This window comes from Diceros bicornis, chromosome 19 (assembly GCF_020826845.1).
Source record: "Diceros bicornis minor isolate mBicDic1 chromosome 19, mDicBic1.mat.cur, whole genome shotgun sequence".
Classification (NCBI taxonomy): Eukaryota; Metazoa; Chordata; class Mammalia; order Perissodactyla; family Rhinocerotidae; genus Diceros; species Diceros bicornis.
Window position 1 is genome coordinate 36,302,619 of NC_080758.1, and position 24,177 is coordinate 36,326,795.

The 24,177-nt window shown below is 37.8% G+C and overlaps 1 protein-coding gene across 2 annotated transcripts in view; it reads left to right on the forward strand.

Moving 5' to 3' along the window:
• Positions 1 to 24,177, forward strand: part of PLCB1 (phospholipase C beta 1) — a 681,789-nt gene that overhangs the window by 450,648 nt on the left and 206,964 nt on the right. For both annotated transcript variants that reach the window (XM_058563193.1, XM_058563194.1), the window contains exons 5-7: positions 15,043 to 15,122; positions 16,931 to 16,984; positions 18,103 to 18,178. In XM_058563193.1, the coding sequence (XP_058419176.1) occupies positions 15,043 to 15,122; positions 16,931 to 16,984; positions 18,103 to 18,178 (210 nt within the window). The remainder of the gene's footprint in view (positions 1 to 15,042; positions 15,123 to 16,930; positions 16,985 to 18,102; positions 18,179 to 24,177) is intronic.

Sequence of the window (24,177 nt, forward strand, 5' to 3'; positions counted from 1 at the left end):
CCAGAAAGAGAAGACAGAAAACTGCGTAGGCAGCAGCATCTCCCCTTTCTTTCCAAACACCCATAACCCAGAGATGGGCTGCTCCCCCCTTGTTCCTCTACCTCCCTGTCTTCTGAGCCTGGCAGCCGAGGAAGCCCTGACTGTATTATCTGTGAGCCTTGCCTTGAAACAGGCACACAGATTTGAACAAATAAACGAAAAAGCATAATTTTTTGGAAAGAAGAAGAGCTCTAAAAAATTTGGCTTCCTGGTTTAATTACTGGGAAAAATACCTGACATCCCTTGAGAGTGGCAGGTTGATCTGTTTCATCCACTGTCCTAATATCAGTTGTCATTTTTATGCTCCCAGAGCATCAAATGCTCCCGGTGAATAAGCTACCCCTAAGAATAAAAAAAACTATTTTGTAAATACTTTGTCAATAATTTTCATAATAGCTATATAATAATATTTATTCTTTCAGCAAATACTTAACTGCCTACTGTGTACCAGGCACAATTTTGAGTGCTGGGGATAAACTAAATAAACAAAAATGATTGTCTTCATGACACTTACATAATGGTGGGGATAAGTTGACAATAAACAAGATAAATAAGGTGGTGATAGGTGCTAGGGAGAAATAAAGCAGGGAAGGGGGATAGAAAATGCTGGAAGTGGGGGGCATATTTCAATTTTGAATAAGTTGGTCAGATAAGGTCACACTGAGATGATGACATTTGAGGAAAACTTTGAAGATGATGGAGTGAGTCAAGTGGTTATCATGGAGGTAAGCAGGCTCTGAGACAGGTGTGTACCCAGCATGTTGGTGGAATGGCAAGGGGCCAGTTTGGCTGGAAGGGAGTGATGATCAAGAAGGAGATTAGTGAGAAATGAGTCAGAGAGTTTGGGAGGAGGGGTGATGTTTGACCCAAATAGTGGTAGATGACCACTGTAAGAATTTGGCTTTACTCCCAGTGACCAAATGAATCCCTTGTTCATTATTTTGAGCAAGGGGTTGATTTGGTGTGACGTATTTTAACAGGATTGCCCTGGCTGCTCTGTTGAAAGGCAATAGTAGGGATACAGAAGCAGAAATAGGGATACCTGGATGCCTGGGGTAAAGGTGGTGAGAAATGGTTGGATTCTGGATATATTTTGAATGTAAAGCTGAAAGATTTGCTAATGATGAGATAACATGTCATGAGAGAAAGAGGGAGCTAACGATGATGTCAGGGCTTTTGGCATTTGCTTTTGTTGATATGGAAAACCAGTTAGGAAAGGATTATCATAAATTTGGTTTTGGACATAAAATTTAAAATAGTATTAGCACAGAACAGCAGAATGAGCACAGGTGTGACCTCTTATCTCTCTTGAGATACTGTGAAAATGATGGTAAAGGAACATAAATACTCAAAGGATGAAAGGAATGAAATGAGATTGGTTACTAGGAGATGACACATTTAAGTAAGTTTGCAGAAGAAGGAAATGGAGAGAGGACAGCGCCTGATGAGACAGAGTGGAGAAATGCACAGTCTAGGTTACATGGACAGCTACAGCCAAGGAAGTCATTGATCTACTCAGAAGCAATGAGAGATGCTCCAGATATGTGTACTACCATCCCAGCAGAACATAGAGTAAGAATTGGGGGTGAAAACAGGGGCAAGGAATTAAAGGAATATGGACAAAACTGTCACCCTTCCACTTCCTCCTCCTGCTCCACAAGTAGAATAATTGATAACCAATTACTTCTCAGGTCAAAAAGCTGAGGGTTTGTCTTTTATAGAATTGAACAAACTATTTGAAAAGAATTATAGTGGCTATCATTGGAGTTTAGGATCCAGAGTAAAGCTCTTCTCATTCTAGCGTTTATGGATAGCACACCATAGTGGCTGCCACTCACATGCTTATCTAAAAGAGAAGTCTGCCGCCGGTAAATCCCCTCCATACTCAGAGCTCCCAGTCAGCCTCTCTATTGACCCAGTCTAAAATGTGAACTAACAACAAAATAAAAAGCTATTGAGAAAGACTACAATATTGAATGATAAAAGAGGCCAAGGTGAATAAAAAGAGAAATGATAATGGAAAACACAGGGATAATTCAAGAAATAAATAATTGTTTTTAAAAAAGAAAAATGGAAAGTATTTTCAGAGAGAATTTTAAATTTATTATATCTATTAGATAAGAACAAGGTGCTATGAAAAATAGGTAGCAAAAATAAGAAAGTTTTCTTAGAAATCAAAAATAAGAGAATAAAAATCAAAATTCTACAGAACTTTATCTTTATCCCAGAACGTAGAACCAAACAACAACAAAAATAAATGAATAAAGAAGATGTGGTATATATACACAATGGAATACTACTCAGCCATAAGAAACTATGAAATCCGGCCACTTGTGACAACCTGGATGGACCTTGAGGGTATCGAGCTAAGCAAAATAAGTCAGAGGGAGAAAGTAAAATACCATATGATCTCACACATAAGTAGAAGATAAAAACAACAATAAATAATAACATACAGACAGAGATTGGATTGGTGGTTACCAGAGGGGAAGAGGAGAGGGAGGAGGGCAAAAGGGGTAATTAGGCACATGTGTGTGGTGATGGATTATAATTAGTCTTTAGATGGTGCACACGATGTAATCTACACAGAAATCTAAATATAATCATGTACACCTGAAATTTATATAATGTTATAAACCAATCTTACTGCAATAAAAATTAAATAACTAAATAACAATAAAATGTAAAGCAGTAACTGACAAAAAACAACAACAATGAAGGCAGCAAGCAAACAATCAAAAAGTGAAAGACAAAAAGATGGCAATAAGAGATACAGGCCCAATCAGTCTAGACAGTGCGGTAGCCAATGGAAAGGGGAAAACACAAGAGAGGAAAATAAGAAAGACCTAATACAAGGAAATATATGAAAGCTAAAGAAAGGTCTTGAAGTTGAAATAGCAAGTCTGGGAGTGGAATAGGTTCAGGCAATGTAAGTAGGAAGCTGGAAGATACTAGATCAATGAAAAAGGCTTAAGTTTCTTCTTCCCAGAAGAAAATTAAGATAGAAGAAGGGATAAGTGTATAAGAAATGTATTATCCAAATATAAGCCATGCTAAAGGATGCAGGATTTTGAACAACTGGTAGAGCAGCCAGAGAAGATCCATATTATCTGGGTATTAGGAATGTTCCCTTTTGAAAGCCATGTGGTTCATGGTGGTGGAACTATAGCAAGTAAGATAATCAGAGTCTAATATACGGCTCTGCAGAAAATTATATTTGCATTTTTATAATCATGTAAATTTTTATTTTACTCGTTTTAAACTTTTAGAATCAGTTTACATGCAAATAATTGAAGTCAGTTGTGGATACTAGACAAGATAAAAACATTTCAACTCTGACAATTTAAAAAGTAAATTTAAGCTAACGAGAGTTGGAGGTAAAGAGATTGGCAGGTAAATGTCCTCTTCTCACAAACAAAGAAGCCAAGTGATGGTGTCTTTAATTAGTGGATTAAGAGATGGTTAAGTATGTTGCTTGAGGTTGTAGAAGTGACGCTGTGAGGGGGGAAGAACACTAGTGATACAATTCTATCAGGAGGAAGGAGAAAAGGCAGATGGGAGATGGGATAACAGATTTAAAGCCTCATAAATCAGAGCTGGATATCAATAATTAAATTCTAAAATCAGTCATCAAGAAAAAGTAGTGCAGGGGCCGGCCTAGTGGTGTAGCAGTTAAGTGTGTGTGCTCCGCTCCAGCGGCCCGGGGTTCGCAGGTTTGGATCCCAGGCGCCCACCGATGCACCGCTTCTCAAGCCGTGTTGTGGCGGCATCCCATATAAAGTAGAGGAAGATGGGCATGGATGTTAGCCCAGGGCCAATCTTCCTCAGCAAAAAGAGGAGGATTGGCATTGGATGTTACCTCAGGGCTGATCTTCCTCACAGAAGAAAAAAAGAAAGAAAGAAAAAGCAGTGCAAATATAGTATTTAGAAATACAAAAGTAACTCCCAGAAATGTAAGAACAGAAATACTGGAAATATTTGTCAAGAAGCAGAACTAGGGTAAGAGTTCCTTAAGCAATCATTGTCTTTTGTTATAGCCCCTCTGGACAATTTTTGAAAAACTATGTATCTGTTTCTTTGATAAATAATAAATTTTTAGATTGCTACCGTTTACTAAGCATTTGTTATGGCTGTCACTGGTCTAAGCATTTAATGTGAACTATCTCACTTAATTGTCACAGCAGCCCTGTGAAGTAAGTCTTATTATTACCTCCATTTTATAAGGCAAATGAATGTTGGGCAAGTTAAAAAGACTTATCCGAGATGATTCCATCAGGCAATGTTATGTTTGACCTTGAGTAACAGAAAACCAAACCGGCTTAGCTTAGATAAATGAAGGATTTTTTATTTGTTTGCATGTTGTTTGGTTTTGCTTGTTCTCTCTCCCTCTCTCTCTCACGCAGCAGGAAGCCTGAAGGTAGGTGGTTTCTGGCATTGAGTCAATGGCTCAAGGATGACAAGGCTGAGACCCTGTGATTCTCATTTCCTTTTCCTTATAGATCAAGATGCCTCTGCAGTCGCAGCCATTCCATTTGTTGTCGCAGGAGCAAAAAGAAAACAGCCCCTACATCAGGAAACCACATTTTCCCAGAACCCAGCAGCAGACTTCCACAAACATGATTTGCCATGTGTCGCATTGCCACCCTAGCTGCTGGAGAAGTTAGAAAATGTAGATTTTTCAGTTATTATATATTGCTGGCCTGAATACTGTCAAATTTCAGTTAGGAGAGAAGCAGAAAATGGATATTAGGTAGCATCTAGCAGTGGGTCCCCACAGCTAGAGAGTGGCAGAGCAGGGCTCTGAAATCCAATAAAGTATATTTTTAAATAAACTAGCAAAAGCATCCACAGTATGAGTCAGTAACAACCATTAAATAAACTGATAATAGTATTTTAATTCTAAATTAGAAGACAGGCACAAATTGCGTTTAAGATTCACCCTTCGATAGCCTCCATAGGCAGTGAGAAATGACCAAAGTGAGGCCATTGGAGCCAAAGGCAAAGAATAGTTCTCACAGTAGAGGAAGCACTAACAGGATAGAGTCACTTACTAAAGGCCGAATACCCCTTCATTTAAAGGGGAAGAATCTAGCTTGCAAAACCGTTTAAAATAAAGACGGGAGGTATAATTAAAGTATTTAAAATAAATTGATTTCCAAATGAGAAAATTATATTTTAGCAGAATTCCATATGTTAATGAGGAGGAACCTGTGTGTAGCTTACTAATCATTTTTCAAGGAATGCAGTTTTAATTTTGTCGAACAGATTTCATTTAATGGGTGAGCAGCACCACTTAACACCCAATAAATTGTGATTGTGCCTCTTATTCCTCTTGACATACATCTTATTAAAGAAATTAGCTGTTTTTTTCTTTTAAAATCTTTTTTCACTTGATTTCCTCAAAAAGAATTACTTTTTTAACAATAAACAATGGTGTCAATTATAATTATACACCCTACTTACATACATTTATTGTCTATAGTACACAGCACTCTAGCAGATTCAACCAAAGTAGTAATTAGCATTGATACAGCTAGGCTTAGAAGACATAATAACAAGTGTTTTCATAAAAGTGACGTGAGACTTTTGGAAAGAACCATTTCAAGAATATGGCGGATTTACAAAGAAGCCATGGAAACAAAGCTTTGGGGGTTTGATATAGGGGCACTAGATTAACATTTTCTCTGTTGTACAAATAAGCAATGACTCAGGAAACTAGCTGGAGGGAGAGGAGGGTGTTTTCTCAGCTGACGCTCAAAATATGTCTGAGACCCACAATGATATAGTTGAAACCTTCTCGTCATGAAAACTTAGCCAAAGCAAACATATTTCTTTTTTCTTCCACTCTGTGTCATGGAAGTTTCTCTTTTGGGGGGTTTTATTTTTTTTCCTTTGAAGAATTCTCTTAACATTCATTGTAACTTGATTTCACCACTTTAAACTTTTCCACTGGGCAGGAGAATGTCAACAAATATTGGAAGAAGACTAGGATATACTAGACCTGACACCTCTCAAAAGTAGCCCAAAATGTGGATCCTTGCACATCCACATCTTCGACACTGCATTTGCAGACATTTGAACTATTCCGTAGACCATCGGGGTACCATTTAGTACAGCAGTGCTTCGCTTATCTGGGGAAAGATAATTGAGCAACAGTTCTTTTGAATATAGCCAAAAACATAAAACAAAACATGAAATGTGTCTAAAAAGTCAACGTAGATGTCCCAAGCCCTAATACTAAAGCTTCTGTACTTTGTTAGTTCGAGAGTCCCCTCAGCCCCATGTTACACACAGTACTTTGAGTTGTTATAACCTATTCCAGCATAGTTCAAATTACTATAGGAAATGTATAAAGCCAGCATCACAAACCCCATAGGCAAGAATGGTGATTGAATACTTAAAACAGTGGAGAAGACATAAAAATTAATTTCAAAAGGCATAAATTATGAAGCATGGATATAATTCTCTTTCATTTATACACCCATTCATTCATGCACTCAACTCAAAGTCAACAAGTGTGGATTTATTGGCTATTTTATAAAAAGGATGGGACACAGAACTATGAGATTCCACACAAGTTACAGAATGACACACATCCTTTTCTTCTATCTGCTTTCCACAGTACTCCTATGAAGGGATATATGTAGTGTTTTCTATACTCTTCCATCCTTCTGCTCACTGCTTCTTCCCCAGTTCCAATGATTTGGTTCTCATGGACACTGCTACATTCTGACCTGAATAGATTGTTCTAGAGGTCGACGAATCAGAGACCTTCCCAGGATTTTTCATACTGGAAGTGAGGAAATCAGTCAGACTCTCTCTGGTGGTGAGAGGCGCCATATGTGACAACTCTTGGTGCAGCTGGTGGCCATGGGGAATAGGCTGGTCAGTAGGGAAAAAAATAATGCAATCAGGAAGAGAGAGCAGTGAAAAAGCAATGAAGAAAGTCCTCCTGGGGGTAAGCCTGGTGACGTAGTGGTTAAGTTCGCGTGCTCCGCTTCAGCAGCCCGGGGTTGGCAGGTTCGGATCCCAGGTGTGGACATACGCATCGCTCGTCAAGCCATGCTGTGGCGGCGTCCCATATAAGTAGAGGAAGATGGGCATGAATGTTAGCCCAGGGCCAATCTTCCTTAGCAAAAAAGAGGAGGATTGGCAACAGATGTTAGTTCAGGGCTAATCTTCTACACACACAAAAAAAGAAAGAAAGTCCTCCTGGCATTCAGGCTCCAGGTTCCTGATGATCTTGTATTATAAATACATACTTTTCCTGCAGTTTGTCCAATTTTTCCTTCAATTACAGGAAATAACCCAGTGTCCTTGATAAATTCTCCTATTTCCTAGGCTAGTTTGAGTTACATTGTTGTCAACTGTAGCCTAAAGAAATTTGATTCACATGGTCTGAAAATAATTATGTACCTTTCCTTGATGTTACATCATTTGAGTAATATGATTTTCTAGTGTCCCAGTAGTGATGATACTGGGATGTAATATAACTCCTGATTTTTGTTTTGTTTTGGTAGTTATATTTTGTTTGACGACCATTTCTCTTTGAGTATGAGATAAAGATGAGAACATCTTGACTAGAAATATAAGACTCACATTGCCACCTAATACAGGGAAACTGCACCAGAAAATTCACCAAAATTCTAAATGCTCTGTATAGTATCATAATTGCAGTGACTTCTCAGACAGTCCTTTCTGATTTGAATGTAAGTCTTTACAGCTCATATACCATCTTTCACCATGAAAAGATTCTTTACTGCTCCATTAAGACAAATGCTCAGCAGGATGAATTCTGATGCATGCTAGTAGGTGAGAGAAATGTGCTTAGCCAGGCAATGCAATTCTGAATGAGCCACACAATGTTTCTTCTTATTTAGATCCCAAACTGCTCCCCACCTGAGCAGAGGTAATGGGAATGACACCATTATCAGTGACAGCAATAGGAGTTTGCCAATAAATAAAAAATAAATAGAAAGCTATTAAAAATAGTTAGGACCTTGGGGCCGGCCTGGTGGCACAAGCGGTTAAGTGCGCGTGTTCCGCTGCGGCGGCCCAGGGTCCGCAGGCTCAGATCATGGGCGCGCACTGTCACACCGTTTGGTAAGCCATGCTGTGGCGGCGTCCCATATAAAGTAGAGGAAGATGGGCACGGATGTTAGCTCAGGGCCACTCTTCCTCAAGGAAAAAAGGGGAGGATTGGCATCAGATGTTACCTCAGGGCTAGTCCTCCTCACAAAAAAAAAAAAAAATAGTTAGGACCTTTATATGTTTCACAAATATTATAATATCTTGTTATAAATTATTTATTCCAGGAACATTTAAAAAATTAATTAAATACAATAAATTGAGGCTTCCAAATCAGGAACTTTGGAAATACCTACATTTAGGTTATTATCCTTTGTCACTTCTTTTACTTCATGAGGGTAACCATTGACTCATAATTATTTATAAAATTATGTATTATAATTATATATATATATATATATATGCAGAGAGAGAGATTTAGTATTCCTTTTAGAATATTTTCATTTCCCCAAAGAATTCTCTGAATGAATATATGTTTTTGAGAGCCGAGGTTACATTCTGCCTTCTCTCTGTGACTCTAGCTGCTTGGTATCAGGGTGCAGCCATGGCCTGGACACGCTGCATGCCACAATGCCACGGGTGCCATTTACAACATGCAGCCACCGTGTGGCACTTTGTTTCTACTAATAGGACTGATATTGACCACTGGCCTGGGTTTGAGGTTAAACTTCAAACAAACGAAAACCCTCCCCTTTTTAAAGACAATGAGCACAAATACCCTAAAAGAAAATGGATTAAGATTATGAACAGGAAATTTGCAGAAAAGAAAAAGTAGAACAGTCCTAACATATATAAAATGATGGTCAACTATGCTGGTAAACCAGGGATGCCAATTAAGACCACTGCAAGGTCCCACATTGCATTCATCAGATTTATAAAAATTTTCTGAAAGTCTGATAATAGCAAGTGTTTTTGAGAATGTGGAAAATAAAAGCTCTCCTACACTGCCAATAGGAATGTAGCGTGCCCTTGCCACTTTGGTGAGCAGGTAGCAGCATCTGGTGCTGATGATGTATGGATTCTAAGAATTCATCGTGGTGTTCACCCTAGAGAATCTCTTGGATGTGGCCTAAGGCAACAGGAAGTAGGTTTATGCAAACAAACATTTTTGAAGGAAAATACCATGAATGTCCATCAATAAAAGAATGGATCAATAGATTATACATTTCCATAGTGGAATAGTATAGTAGTTAAAATTAAGAAACTAGATCTACATGCAGCAGCAAAGACACATTTTAAAGACATAATATTGGTTGCAAATAGCCATTGGCCAAAGGATACATACAATATGATATGATTTATGTAATATTTTAAACATACAGTGGTCCATACCAGGGAGCAGCAAACTTTTTCTGTAAAGGGCCAGACAGTAAATACTTTGCACTTTTAGAATCTCTGTTGCAATTACTCAACTCTGCCTTCGTAGCGTGAAAGCAGCCATAGACAATATGTAAATCAATGAGCATGGCTTTATTCCAAGAAAACTTTATTTATAAAAAGAGATGGCAGGCTGGATTTAGCCCTCAGGCCTTAGTTTGCTGAACCCTGATCTATACCGTTCACCTCAGAATCCGTATGAAAATAGATATGGTATTGATGCCTACCTTTCAAAAGAGAACTTGCTTGTGGGGAGAGGAAGAAGAATGGGATCAGGGAGAAGCACAGCATAAAATTAATCTGCACTGCAACATCTTACGTGTGTATATTTTTAAAAAGTACTAAAGCAAATATGGCAAAATGTTAACGTTTATTAAATTTGAATCTGTGTTGTTATACTATCCTCTGTATTTTAACGTGCAACAGAAATATTAACACTGAAAAAAAGGAAAGACAGAATAAATATATTAAAATATTAACGATAACATGAATCAGAACAGTGGGAAACAGAAGCATCTGCAAGAATGATATATCTTCCAGAAGACTCTGTCTTTGTCTGTGTACCCCTTGCACTCATAAGTTAGGCCAAAAAGTTAAGACATGTGAATTGCCAATGGGAGAAATTTCTCTCTGTTTTCAGAACTAGGAACAGTTGTTGAACTGCTGCACAACAGGTATTTGGATCTAAGGCAACTGTGAAGCCTGTTATGATTGAATCTCTCTCTTTACATTGGTGAAAGCAAGTTTAAATTGAATTTGTGACCTACCTCTATCAAAGTTCCGAGACTTTACACCCGCATTTTGTGACAGGCCTCATCCCTCTCTCCAGCTTATTTCTCCTCTGCCATCATCATCGCAGCGTAGTGGTAAGGTGTTTACTTCATCACCTTCATAGTTTACTTCATCAACATCACACAGTGGGAAGGTGTTCAGACTCTAGAGGCAAACTTCCTGAGTGAGACTTACAGGTGAGCCTGTAACTAGCTGTGTGACCTTATGGCAATTACTGAATACTTCTGTGCCTCAGTTTCTCATTTGTAAAAATGAGGTGGTAATAACAGAATATCTCTCATAGGGTGGTTGTGAGGTTGTGAGGATTAAATGAATTAATTATTTGCAAAATGCTTAAGGACACTGCCTAGCCTGTAGTAAGTGTTAAATTAGTGCTTTATACAGAATTCAATTAAATGGATTTATTTATCTTTTTTATCTTGTTTAATTGTATGTATCAGTCATCCTAAAATTTTCTAGGACGATGTGACAGAGAGCACAGTATCTAAGAGTCCGATTTTGGAGCCCAAGAAACCAGTGAGCTAATCCCAAACTGTGACTTTTATTAGCTCTGAGGATATAAATAAGTTTTATAAGTGCTTTGAAACTTTGAATCCTCATCTGTAAAATGAGGTTAATAACAGTACCTATCTCCTGGAAAATTGTTGTAAGAATTAATTGTTATTGGATGCAAAGAACTTAGCTCAGTACATAATAAACAGTCAAACAGTACCTATGAGAGTAATTGATAATTGTGAATCAATTGTTAGTATTATGCAAACACATAAATCCTGTGCCAAGAATGATGGAACTTGAATAGCTTTAGAAATAAAAGTACATTAACTTTGTGACGTGGTAGGAAAACTTGGTGTCTCTGTCAGCACTGGTATTTCAGTAACAGCACCAGAACCTGTCGGGGGAGGGAATTGCAGAAATAATCTTGCAGATGTAAGCTACAGGCATGCGCACTTATGAGCAGAGATTACTCCAGATGAAATTCCATGGAAGCTGATCTTCAGATCCATTTTCTCTAGTTGGGGTCTTTGTCGTCCCCTCATGAGAAGAGATTGATGATAAGACAGACAATGTCACTTAAGAAGCTTCAGGGTTTTACGAGCAGGAGCTGAACCAAGCTTAGTGGCAATCATCAGAACCTTGTCTCTGAAAGTAGTAAAACAAATCCTCCAGATTAAATAAGAAGCTGTCCTTCCATTTCCATACTGACTAGGGCCCAGCCCTGGATTTATGAGAACACCACCAGGGTAGGACTGGTCTACCCTGCAGCAAAGCATATGTCATAATCTCGTGATAAGCCGAGGCTGCTTTAAGCTGCTCTGGCCACATCTCTTTAGCCATGTTGTTCTTAATACAACTGTAAGAGCTTTTTGATTATTCTAAAACAAATAATCAAAATAATTTCTTTATTTGGTTGGGAAGCAAGTAGACAAAAGTTAGAATAACGCTTCCTAAACTAGGTCGTGGAACCCCTTACTACTCAAAGTGCCATCCTTGGCCCAGGGATGCTCAAACTTTAATATGCATAAAATATGTAAGGGTTTTTTGAAAAAATGCAGATTCTGAGTCAGAAGATCTGGTGTGGAGCTTAAAGTTCTACATTTCTAACAAGTTTTCAGTCAACGCTGCAAGTCCAGTCTAGAACCTTGCTACTCATAGCATGATCCAGCATAGACCTCACTTGGGATGCAGATTCTCTGTCCCCTCCCCAGACCTCCTGAATCAGCATCTGTATTTCAACAAGACCCCCTATGATTTGTATGCACATGAAAGTTTGAGGCGCACTGTTTCTCTAGAACATGGTGAACCAATTCCCCAAGGCTTTGGTTGCACATCCCCTGTTTACACAAGGTAGCTACTTCTGGTACCCAAAAGTCCTGAAATATGTTATCCGGCTACAGCTGACTGTAGCAGTGATCTGCCCACATCTTCTCCCACAGTTTCGCCATTTTCACACGCAACTCCTTGCTGGGCTTTCACTTCCAACAGCAGCACCCATGTCCCTTTGTTGGCTGCTCCTTCTGGATCCTGGAACCCCCTCTGCCTGCTGTCAAGGAAAGCAGGATGTACCTGGGGATTTCCATCCCCTCCAGCAGCCCTTAGACTAATGGGCACAGGGATCCCCATCCTCCAGCTCCCTTGCTCCTCATCATAAAACTCAGTGTTGTGGTGTGGTCTAGACAGGGAGAGATTAAGCCAAAATTACCATCTGCGGGAGCTTACTTGGGATCTCACCCTTCTACCTTCTTCCCTTCCCAGTCCTGCTCACTCCCCTAAATGTGGTCAGGGAACACTTTGTGATAAACCCATTCTTCGTAAGTTCTTGTCTCAGGGTCTGCTTCTGGGAAACCTAAAGTAAGTCACACGCTGTTTTAGCCCAGTGTGATGTAGACTGAGACCAGTATCCAACCAAGAGTTGGGTTATTTCTAAAGTTCTCTTGGTCACTGCTTTATTCCCTGAATCTTTGATTCATCCTGAGTCAGATCTTTTGAATATCTCAAAAGGCTGCAGGAGGCCAATGGATTCTAGGAATTCCACAGTTGGAAATTTAGATGCTCACATTCTGAGAACGTGATGAAAATAAATTATGCTTTACTTTCTGAATGAGTTAACTGTGTCTGTGCAGTGAAGGTGGTGATGATGCTGTCCTTCAGCCAGCTGTATAAAGGACCCGTAGAAAGAGCTAAGGATCTAGAAGACCCGCCCTGACCAATGCTGCAGCCACAGCTACCAACTACATGTGGCTATTGAGCCCTGGAAAGGTTGCCAATGCAAATTAAGATGGGCTATAAGTGTAGAATCCATACCTCATTTCAGAGACTAAGCACATAAAAAGAATATAAAATATCTCAATAATTTTTATGTTGATTACATGATTAGTAATATTTTTGAAATATTGGGTTAAATAAAATATATTATTAAAATTAGTTTCACTAATTTTATGCTAATTTATACTTTATTTTACCTTAATTTACACTTTATTTCCACTTTTTTCGATGTGGCTACTAGAAAATTTTAAATTATATATGTAGCTCACATTATATTTCTATTGGACTGGGTATAATAGAGGCTTCAGCTTTCAACCTAAATGGTCAGACCCAGTTAAATCTCCCCAACTCTTCATAATGCTTTCACTGTGCCTTTTCCCGATGTGGAATTGGCCCTCAGTAAACATACAAAATGGCACATTGCCCTCAATTATAAATACTTTTACCAATGCATAAATCTGCCATGGAGCTAGAAATGTCTCAAACTTGACCCTTAGCCCAGAAAATATTATACCAGAAACATATTTTAAAAACCAGTGCCAGTAGTTATTACTCAGTTTAAAGTGATCTAATTTGAGGAAATTTTATTTTAAAGCTGTTAAAAAGTTATTCCGATGCTTTTCTGTGTATACATCAAGTTTGGTGGTCAGTTATTTTGCTTTACTCACAGTTCTTCCATGCTGTCTCCCAACTCCTCCCCAACAGTGCAGAGAGTTCAAGGTCTCCATACTTCTCACCTGGACTATGACAGATTCCTAACTGAGTTCCGCTTCTTTGGTTTCTCAGCCTCAAATCCATCCTCCACGTGGCTGCCAGATAATCTCCCTAACACTCAATCCAGCCCTGGCTCTCCTCACCTCTCACCCTAAAAAAAGGCCTTCAGCAAGATCAATTTTTGCTAAATTATCTCCAGATACCTAACAGACATCAAATACTCTCCATCCTCTGGCCCAAACTCTACTTTTTTTATTGCAACTCCCCCTCTTTTTTCCAATTCTTATTAGACTACACCCCATTCCCTCTAAGTCCTGCCATGTGTGCTTTCTTCTGGTTCTTTTCCTAGACAGTTTGCTCTGCCTAGAATGCCCTCTTCCCTCTCCCATCACTCTATACCTCAAGTTCTACCTCAAATGTACTACACGATGGTGTATTATCGGTGTCTTAAGTCAGGAAACCAACAGAACAACAGTAGAAATACCAAAACTAGGTGGAAAAGCTGTTGAACTAAAAAACATGATTTCACTGAGGAGAGAGCCAAGTCAAGTACAACATCAGATGATTAGATTACTTAGCTCTCATGTGGTCTTCTCTTAGAGAATCTTTTTTTTGCCCAGAGTGTTAATTGTGTGCTCAAAATCATCACCCAGAATGGAACTTCAGCTTTTTTTGGTAGATTTGCTCTTCTCCATTTTCTTGGGAGCCAAATGAGATCACTGGTCAGTGGTGTAAGGGATGGATTAAGACTAGGAGAGTAGTGAGGGATTGACAGAGCTGTGGGGAGAGAGAGTACTGGATATTGTATGACATTGTAACTGCAACTGGTTTAGAGAACTTCTAGAACTGTAATTAACTTTTAAAGATTCCCTGGTATAGCTGCTCTGGCTTGAGTAGTAAAGTAAGAAGATTATATGTGCAGGTGTGTTGAAAATATATTTGACCATATTTTAAACTTTTCTATACCTCTTTATCTGTGTATAGTGCGAGGAAAATAATAAAAAGTACTCAGTTATTGAAAGGCAACATGCCAGTTCCCTATCAGTAGGGATTTTAAAAAGCAGATAAAAACATTTCCTTAGGAAAGGAGTAGTCACTCAGGGATTTGAATTTAATTATGTCATTTTTACAAAAAAAAAAAAAGAAAGAAAAAAATCCCCTTAGGCATACAAATTGAGCTAATTTATCTTTCTGGTAGCCTAGCTAAAAACATGTGTCTAATGACTGTACAGTATTTAAGCTAATGCAAGTGTGATTTACATTTTTCAGGAATGGACAAATGAGGTTTTCAGTTTGGCAACAAACCTGCTGGCCCAAAACATGTCCAGGGATGCATTTCTGGAAAAAGCGTAAGTAGCTCTGACTTTATTGCTAAGGGTGTTGCTTCATCTGAGTCAGTTTCCTTTCTCCTTTGTGAGTCTTTTGTTTATGCTGCACTGGCTTCTCGCATTGATAAACATAAATTTCCCTTTAGGATTTGTTAGAGAACTCATACCTCCACAATTTCGAATTGGAAAACTTCCAAGAGAGATCGCTCTTTCCTCTGAGCTACACATTTGTGTTACGCGGAGCTTCCCTGAATGTCAATGCCTTTGACACACAATAAGGAGACACTTCCAAATCCAGGCAGCTGTGCTCAGAACCAAAACTTATCAATTTCAGAGAGTCCTCCGCTTCTACGTCTGCCTGTGTCGTATCAATTATTAATCTGAGGAAGAGAATGAACAACATATGGTACTCATTTCTCTAGTCTTAGATCTCTGATAGATGCTACAATAACTTCCCTGCTTACTTAAATCAATAGGCCGAAGTCCTGATTTCTGCCATTATAGAAAATCACAGCAAGTGTTAGTAAGAAAAGAGAAAGACAAAGAATGTAGAGGAAAGAGCAGAATGAAAAGAAGGAAAGAAAAGCCAAACAGTATTACCCAAGCACTCTGGAATTACACAGTCTTTCTAAAAATTGTTTGACCAAGGAAAATAATGATTTCTGCCAGATGAGCAGCAAGGAGAGATGATTGTGTTCGCTTTGGAAACTGTGGCTGCCCAGGAGGTTGGGAAGCCTGGAAATCAAAATCACAAGTGGAAATGTTACGAGGTGGTCCTCTATTTTATTTAACAACTTTCTCTCTTCCCACTTCTTCTGTAAGACATACCCATCATTCCAGATCTAAGACGCCAGGCCACATTTCTTTCTTACTCTTCTATGAATTCCTTTGTTAGTCAGTACGTCATAGACCTTCACTTAAAATGCTTGTCATGTGATCATCCCATCTCCTTAGTTTGTCACCTTGAGGGCCCTTCCTAATGCGCCTCCCTTTGCTTCTTCCTTTCTTCATCCTTCTTTTTACTGTCTTTGGTCTTACCATCCTTCATCTAACAGACATTTCTAGAACATCTGTTGTGCCAGGCGATGTTTGTGGAAGGGGACCCAGAGACAAAGATGTTTTACCTGAAATTTAGCATGTTACATCCAGTAAAGCATCTAGTTGGCTAATCATTATCTATTGCAAATTTCCATTCCTGATAGGTATCTCCCTATAAACAGCTGCTCTGGACATTCTAGAACATGCTTTTTGATGCACATGTTGTAAGCATATACATCTAGATATGGGTCACAGCCTGTGCAGTTTCCTAAAGTGGTGGTCCCCATCTACATACCCATCAGCAGTGTTTGAAAGTTTTGTTGCTCCATTTCTCTATCCACGGGTCCATAAGCAGTTGAGAGATAAATACAGTTGTTATATTGACACAGTGGTGTCCTATACAGCAATAAGAGTGAATGATTTACAACTATAAGCAAAAATAAGGATAATTTCAAAAACATAATACTGAGTGAAAGAACCCAGACACAAGAGAATGTGATTCCATTTATATAAAGTGCAAAAATAGGCAACAAAAAGCCTATGTTGTTTAAAGTCAGAATAAAGGTTCCCTTTGGAGGATAGGCTCTGGAAGGGGGCACGAGAGGGGCTTCTGGGAATGCTATTAAAGTGATAATGTTCTATTTCTTAACTCGGGTGCTGACAGCATAGACTTGGACAATTTGTGAAAATTCAGCAAACTGTACATATGCATGAGCCCTTTTCTATGTGTTTTATTCATCGATAAAAAGCTTTTTTAAAATTAAATACTTGTTTTTCTGCTTCTCCAACAGCTATACTAAACTTAAGCTGCAAGTGACTCCAGAAGGGCGCATACCTCTCAAAAAGTAAGCTGCGTGAGCATTTCTCATTATTCATTTTCTTTTTCTCAAGGATTTGAATCCGTGCCATGGCTCTGTTTTGTTTCTCCACTGGTCCAAGTGGGGGCATGGCAATGCGTGGTAACCCGGCCTCCCTCACACTCCATATGCACGTCAGTGCAGCTGGTTTTCTCGGAGAGATTTCCCTGGCTCCCGCTTTCCTGTGGCATCATTCTCAGAAAACACCAAAGCAGGAAGCACATAGAAGGGGTAGGGGGAACCTTGCTGCTAACCCCAAAAACCATCTGAGATTCACATCTCTTCTAGGAATGGAAATTGGGTGACCTCGGTGCCTGTTTCTACCAAGATGATACCAGCCTTGAAGCAGGGGTTGCAAACTCAAATGTCAACAAAAGCCAGGCAGGGAACTTACCTGATGAATTAGGCCAGGAGCAGGAAGAAAGACCAGAGTGAAACCCCATCTAAAGGAGACAGTGACAACTCAGCTCCACCATCCTTCCCTATGGGACTGGTGGGCTCTGAATGCTAGATTTTCTAATGTTTCAATAGAACCTATAAATCCAAATTATTATATTAAATTGTCCAGTACTTAAATTATATGTTTTAAAACTAAGTTACTTCCCAAAGAAAGCACATCTCTAGACCACATTCAGCCAAAAGTCTTTAACCTTTGACTTACTAGCTACCAGTGGGCTCCTGTTCATTATAATTTTTAAATTATCAATAATAATTTATACTATTATTAATTACTTGTTTATTATTAATAATATTAACAATGCATGCCTTTAGAGCAATGGATAGCAGCAAGGGAACAGAGTTGTCAAGGATCTTTATTTTAGTGCTTAGTATTAGAGGCTACTTAGTGCAATGTCTTTTAATTGGATCATCACCATTGTCTCAAAATATTGATTTTATATTAGGCACTTTGATTGTTTAACAAGCACATACATAGATCTTTCAGAACACATATGCAGATGCATGGAGCAATGTGTATATTTTGATTCTTTAAAGATGAATGATAAAGGAGTTTAATTCAATGGAATATTCCAGTTGGCATCATCTACAAGTGTTGTGATCCATATGCCTTTTAAGCATCTCTGATGTGTTATGCTTTCACTTCACAGCATATACCGCTTGTTTTCAGCAGACCGGAAGCGAGTTGAAACTGCTTTAGAGGCTTGTAGTCTTCCATCTTCAAGGGTAAGCATGTTGCCTTTCTAAACTTAGCACTGCTAAATAGCTCTGAATAATCATACTCAAGTATATCTTGCCCCAAATTTACCCCAATTTTTTTTTGTGCTGAGGAAGATTCGCCCTGCACTAACATCTGTGCCAATCTTCCTCTCTTTTGTACATGGGTCTCCACCACAGCATGGCTACCAACAAGTAGTGTAGGTCTGTGCCCGGGAACCGAACCCTGGCTATGGAAGCAAAGCATGCCAAACTTAACCACTAGGCCACGGGGCCACCCACCAAACATTTTTTTTAAATTAAGAAGTCCATAGGACTTATTTGTTAATATTTACAATATATGGAATCACTGTAATTATATTTTCTTTTACTCCCATATCCCCATATTTTCATCTAGAAAGACCCTTGATCTTTGTAAATAAAAAAACAGTAACCATCTAGTATAAAAAAAGTATTGGCCAAAAAGTATTAATGTCATCAAGAATTTAAACTTCTCATTAATAATAAATTCTTTTTTGACATCCCTTGAGATATTGGATAATGATTATGGATTATAATTAAGAAGATTTTGAAATATTAATTTCATCTTATACCATCCTTTTTAAATGTCTAGTTTTAAGATTTATAAGTTAATAAGCAATTAGTATGCTAGTACATATTTGTAAATAAATATACTTATATACTCTGCAGGGCTGTGCTCAAAAAGTTTTTGCTGAGAGGGATGCAGGATTGAAACAGCTTGGAGACCACCTCCTTTGTTCATATGGTGGTCAAGTAGGTGAGAGGCTAAGCATGTAACAGGCTTTTTTTTATGCCCAACACATTCGAGGCACTCAATACATATTAACAACCTAAAATAAAGTAATTTGCCTTCATTTCAATGCATTTCTACATACCTGGCTCTAAAACAATTTCTTACCATTGTTACTAGAATAACTGAGTCTATTGCATAAAACCTTTTTCTCGTGCGATATGTAGAAGTCTGCTTTCTGTTACAAATTATTTTTATCCTAGTATCTAAGCAACAAGTAAGCACTTTCCCAAGGATAACACTTATAGGAAGAAACTTTGAGCCTCTTGAAACATGCTGGCAATGTTCAGATTGTACTGAATGAAGTTGAGAAGCCATTCTTAAACTTATGATTAAATTATGAAAAGTATTGAGTGCTGTTATTAAATTCATCAGCCAATTCTTGTTGCGAATGCTTTTCAGAAAACTGAAGTTTATTAACGACTTTGGTTGGTAACAGAAAAAAAAAAAGAAAAGAGTGCCTCTCCACTCTCAGTTTCCTGCTATAGGTGGAAAAAGCTGATGATGCTGCAAATACAGGGCAGAGCTGAGGAAAGACTCCCAAAATGTTTTAACTTTCATTTTAATACGCAAAATGAAATGACTGCGGTTGCTTACTATTACTCCTTTGTTAGATGCTTTGGAGTAGGAAAGATATAACAGTTAAGGTCCTGTTGTTGACTCAACAAATATTTCTTGAGCTCTTACTGCATGCCCTCAAGCACTGAGAATATGGTGGTGAACCAAATGAAGTCCCAGGATTCAAGGAGCATAGAGTCTCTGGCCGTGCTAGAAAAACATGTGGACTGACCTGTAAATCGGAGGGAATGCTATGAGCAAAAGGAATGGAGTGCTGCCATTGAGAATAGGAGCTTATTCTAGAAAAAGAAAACAATGTGTGCAAAGCCCTGAGGCTGGAAAGAATTTACTGGTTTGAGTAACTGAAAAAAAAACCCTGCATTTAAGCATAAAAAGAAAGCGTGAGAGGTGAATTCAGAAAGACGTGCAAAGAATTTGTTTTCCTCTGCAATTGCTCCTGGTTTTACCTTTACTGGATAATGTCCTGTGAATACAATATCAAAAATTTTAACTTATTATAAATCCAGCTAGGGGAAAGAAGGAATAAAAAATGAAGCTGAAAAAGAATCGAATCCATCAACTAATTCTCTGTAAATTGCAATTTTCTAAACAATTGGATTCTGGCAATTCAATCAATAAATATAAATTGAGGTTTTACAATCCACTATGTCTATTATAGATTCACAGTTTCGAACCAGTGTCAACTGGAGACATTTTAAAAGGAAAATGAGATTCAAATAACAGGAGTTACGTTTAAATTGAAAAAATATTTATATTTAGTAAATTAAATGTTATGAAAATTTTCTGAAAATAGGAGATTTTTTAAAAAAGATAATGAACCTTCGTCAAAAAGTTTTGAAAGATCATTATTCGTAGTAAAGTGTACTTTACTTGGAGGACTTGTAGAATTAGAATGCTTTAAAAAGATCTGAAAACCAAAGACAGTTTTGGAACTAGGAAATAAATGTTTCTGTGAACTGACTTTATTTTAAATCCTTGTTATAATGTCATATCTACAGAAGAGTGGCTCCAGAAAATATCCGCTAATTAGCAAAAAGATTATGGATATTCTGACAAGAGGTGTTTTAAACACTCCCCAGAAGAAAAGGTTACATAAATGGTAGATAGTACAGCATATCTGGGAGCCTCATTTCATAGCCAACAGTCATTCAAACTCAATTTAATTGTGTTCTGTAAATAGATTCTTAAAAAAAAAGATATGTTACCAGAAACACAGTGGATATCCTGTTGAAATTTTTTTTTTTTTTTTTTTTTTTTTTTTTTTTTTTTTTTGTGAGGAGATCAGCCCTGAGCTAACATCCGCCAATCCTCCTCCTTTTTTTGCTGAGGAAGACGGCCCTGGGCTAACATCGGTGCCTATCTTCCTCCACTTTATATGGGACGCCGCCACAGCATGGCTTACCAAGCAGTGCGTCGGTGCGCGCCCGGGATCCGAACCAGCGAACCCCGGGCCACCGCAGCGGAGCGCGCGCACTTAACCGCTTGCGCCACCGGGCCAGCTCCCCTGTTGAAATTTTTTAAACATTATCTTTGTGCACATTGTTAGGGATAATTAATGCACTTGAACTTGTATCCTGGCCAACACGATACATTGGAATAACACATTCCTTTAGACAGTACTCCTTTAGAGATTACAGTTGCTTGCCAAAGTTACCTTAATTGTTGAAAAGTAGTACTGTATCTAAAAAGAGAGACAAAGCAATTACTGTTCTTCTATTAATAATCCAAACATATTATCCAGTGAGACCTTTGAAGATCTTTGAAGACCTTTCCATATTCAGAGAATTACCACTTTACCCACAAAATTTCTGAGAACTGAAAATAGTTTACTTGTACCAAATTCCTTTTGATTTAAGACTTATTAACTTGAAAAGAGCTCAGAGACATTTGGAATTGTATTATAGTCTTGGCATGGCATTGGCATATGTATTTGCATTTTAATGAAGTAGATAAGGAATAAATCCATGTATTTGTTTTAAAAACTTAAATTTACTATAGTTATGAACATACATGTCACACCAAGGAAAACAGTGATTATTTTGGATTTAAAGAATACTATGAATAAAATTTATAGAAGAACTTCTTCTCCTAGGATAACTATAATATGTTGCCTTTCTCCTATGCCATACACCTGGCATATAAATCAGAAATATAATCATTTCTGCAGCTGTGATTCTTAAAATCACCATTATCAAAATTCCATTTTAAAACCACATTAAGTATTTGGTTTATTATGACTAGTTGACTTGTAATTATTTCATGTACTCTATGGCTAACTCAACTTTTGATTTATAGCTTTAGAACAAAAATATTGAGAATAGGTTGAAACCTTGAATTTACTGGGAAATAATCCATCAATTTGTCAAGATAAAATCTGTAAGTGGACTCTTTATTCATTAGAGTCTGCTGCAATAAATTCATATATTTTTAAATAACAGTTTTCTGAATGTTAAATATCTGTTTATTATAGAATTATAGAATTATCTTTTAAATCTAGAGATGTATAAACAAGAAAATACAAACCACATCCAAAAACTGATGTGAACATTTAATTTGCTGCATTACAGTATGAGTTATGGAATCAAGCAACTTGGGTTCAAAACATAGAACCACCCCCCCCCTCAACATTTGGGACGTTAAACAAGTTTTGTAACTTCCCATCTCCCTAGTGTTCATATCTGAATGAGGGGACCACTAACCATGCCAACCTCATAGAGTTGACATGGGATTAAAGGAAAATATTCAAGTAAACCTCATAGAACTATATGCTTGGCATACAGTAAGTGCTCAATAAATATTAATTCTTGTTATCTTCTGTGTATTTTTACATATGCGTATATATGGAGTTTTTTTCCTTATTTTTAATTTGGCATGTGGATGTGTCATGACCATTCCATTTCTATGGAATCTGAAAATGCAAATGCCATCAGTACTACTATCAGGTTTTTTTTTTTAATCTTTTCCCTTTTGATATTTTTTGTATACAAGCATAGAATTGAAGCAACTCCATTTTTAAAGTTTGCCAGTACTTTGCAATTTCTGGAATAAGTGAGCCTGATTCAGACTATCTCAATTAGTGGCCTTCTTAATTCTCCCTCCAAAGATTTCTAATAACAATAGCAATAAAGAATCACTAACAATCTGTTTTGTATTGGATGCAAGATGTGGTGGACCAAGTCCTAGACTATGAGACAGAAGACCTAAGGTCTGGTCCCATCTCCTGGGTTTGTCCAGCAAACATTGATTAGGCATATATTATATGACAGGCATCATGCCAAGGACACGAAGGAATTCAAGGAGATAGTCGCTTTGCTCAAAAACTCACAGTCTAGTAGATAATTAGAAATATAAAAAATAAAAGAAAAACTGTGTGGTGGATGCTATGGCTATGTTAAAGGTATATATCCACAATCCAAAGGTGGACTGTGGACACGAAAAAAGAATGTGTCATCTCTAGCTAGTGTGGTCAGAAAGGGTTCACAGAAGAGTATTTGTACATTTAATGTGATTTTTAGAGAATTGGACCTTGAGCTTCCTCATGGTCAAGCAGGACAAAATGAATCTGTTCCACCCACTTCACCAAATCATGAGATCCAGGAAGAGAAAATATGTTAATGAGCTTTGTGAATTTCAGCCTTGTTTAAAATGTAAGGAATTAGGAATTGTCCATAGCTTTTTCCTAAATATCTCCCCTATACTCTTTCACTCTAGCTTTCAGTGATGCTCATTTTAATTCATTTCTCCAAAATATTTTTTCTCCCATTTTCACCAACTGACCCCAAAGGCTTTGGGGTATCCTCATCAGTCAAGTTGGGCAAGGGAAAAATGAAACAAGGAAAATCGGCTGTATTGAAACATTTTCCTTTTTCTATGTGCTAACATCCAACTGGTAATGAAAATAATATTATATTTTTTCAGATTATCTCATTAATTTGTCCCCTTTAATAGGAAGTCCTAATTCACAGCTGGTAAATAAATAATGGTTAGAGTTTTAGTAGAGCATATTTTTCCATGAAATTATGTGTCTGGAATCTTATGTAAATTACTTTAGCTGAATCTGATATTCTATGGAAAATATACAACACACGCATCCTCCCTATCGACTTCCACCTTTCTCATAAACTACATTCATTCACTCATTTAGTAAATATTTATTTTGCACCTGCTATAAGTTACACACCAGAGAGGGAGCAGTTAACAAGCAGCAAGCAGGTCCTAGCTTGTGTAGGTCTGTAGGCTAGAAAGGAATAGAGGGAATTGTACAGCTGGGAGCACAATACAGTTAAATAAGTCTTGAAATATGAGACAAGTTATGTGTGATGGTAGCACAGAATGGAAGATAAAACCCAGTCCAGGAGGAAGGAAAGCCTTGCAGAGGAAGAGATTTTAAACTAAGACAAGAAGGAAGAGAAAAAGAAGTCAGTAAGAGAAGGAAGACAATCACTGATACCCTTAGATGAAAGCTGTTTATGTGTCTGCTGGGCAAGGTTGGAGGTAGGGAGTGGAGTGAGCTCTAAAGAGTAACTAATTAGTAGGGAGAATGTGATAACACACTTAGGGTTCATAAAATCCACTAATGTCAGATGCCTGAGTTGGCCAATAGAGCCACTGAGTATTT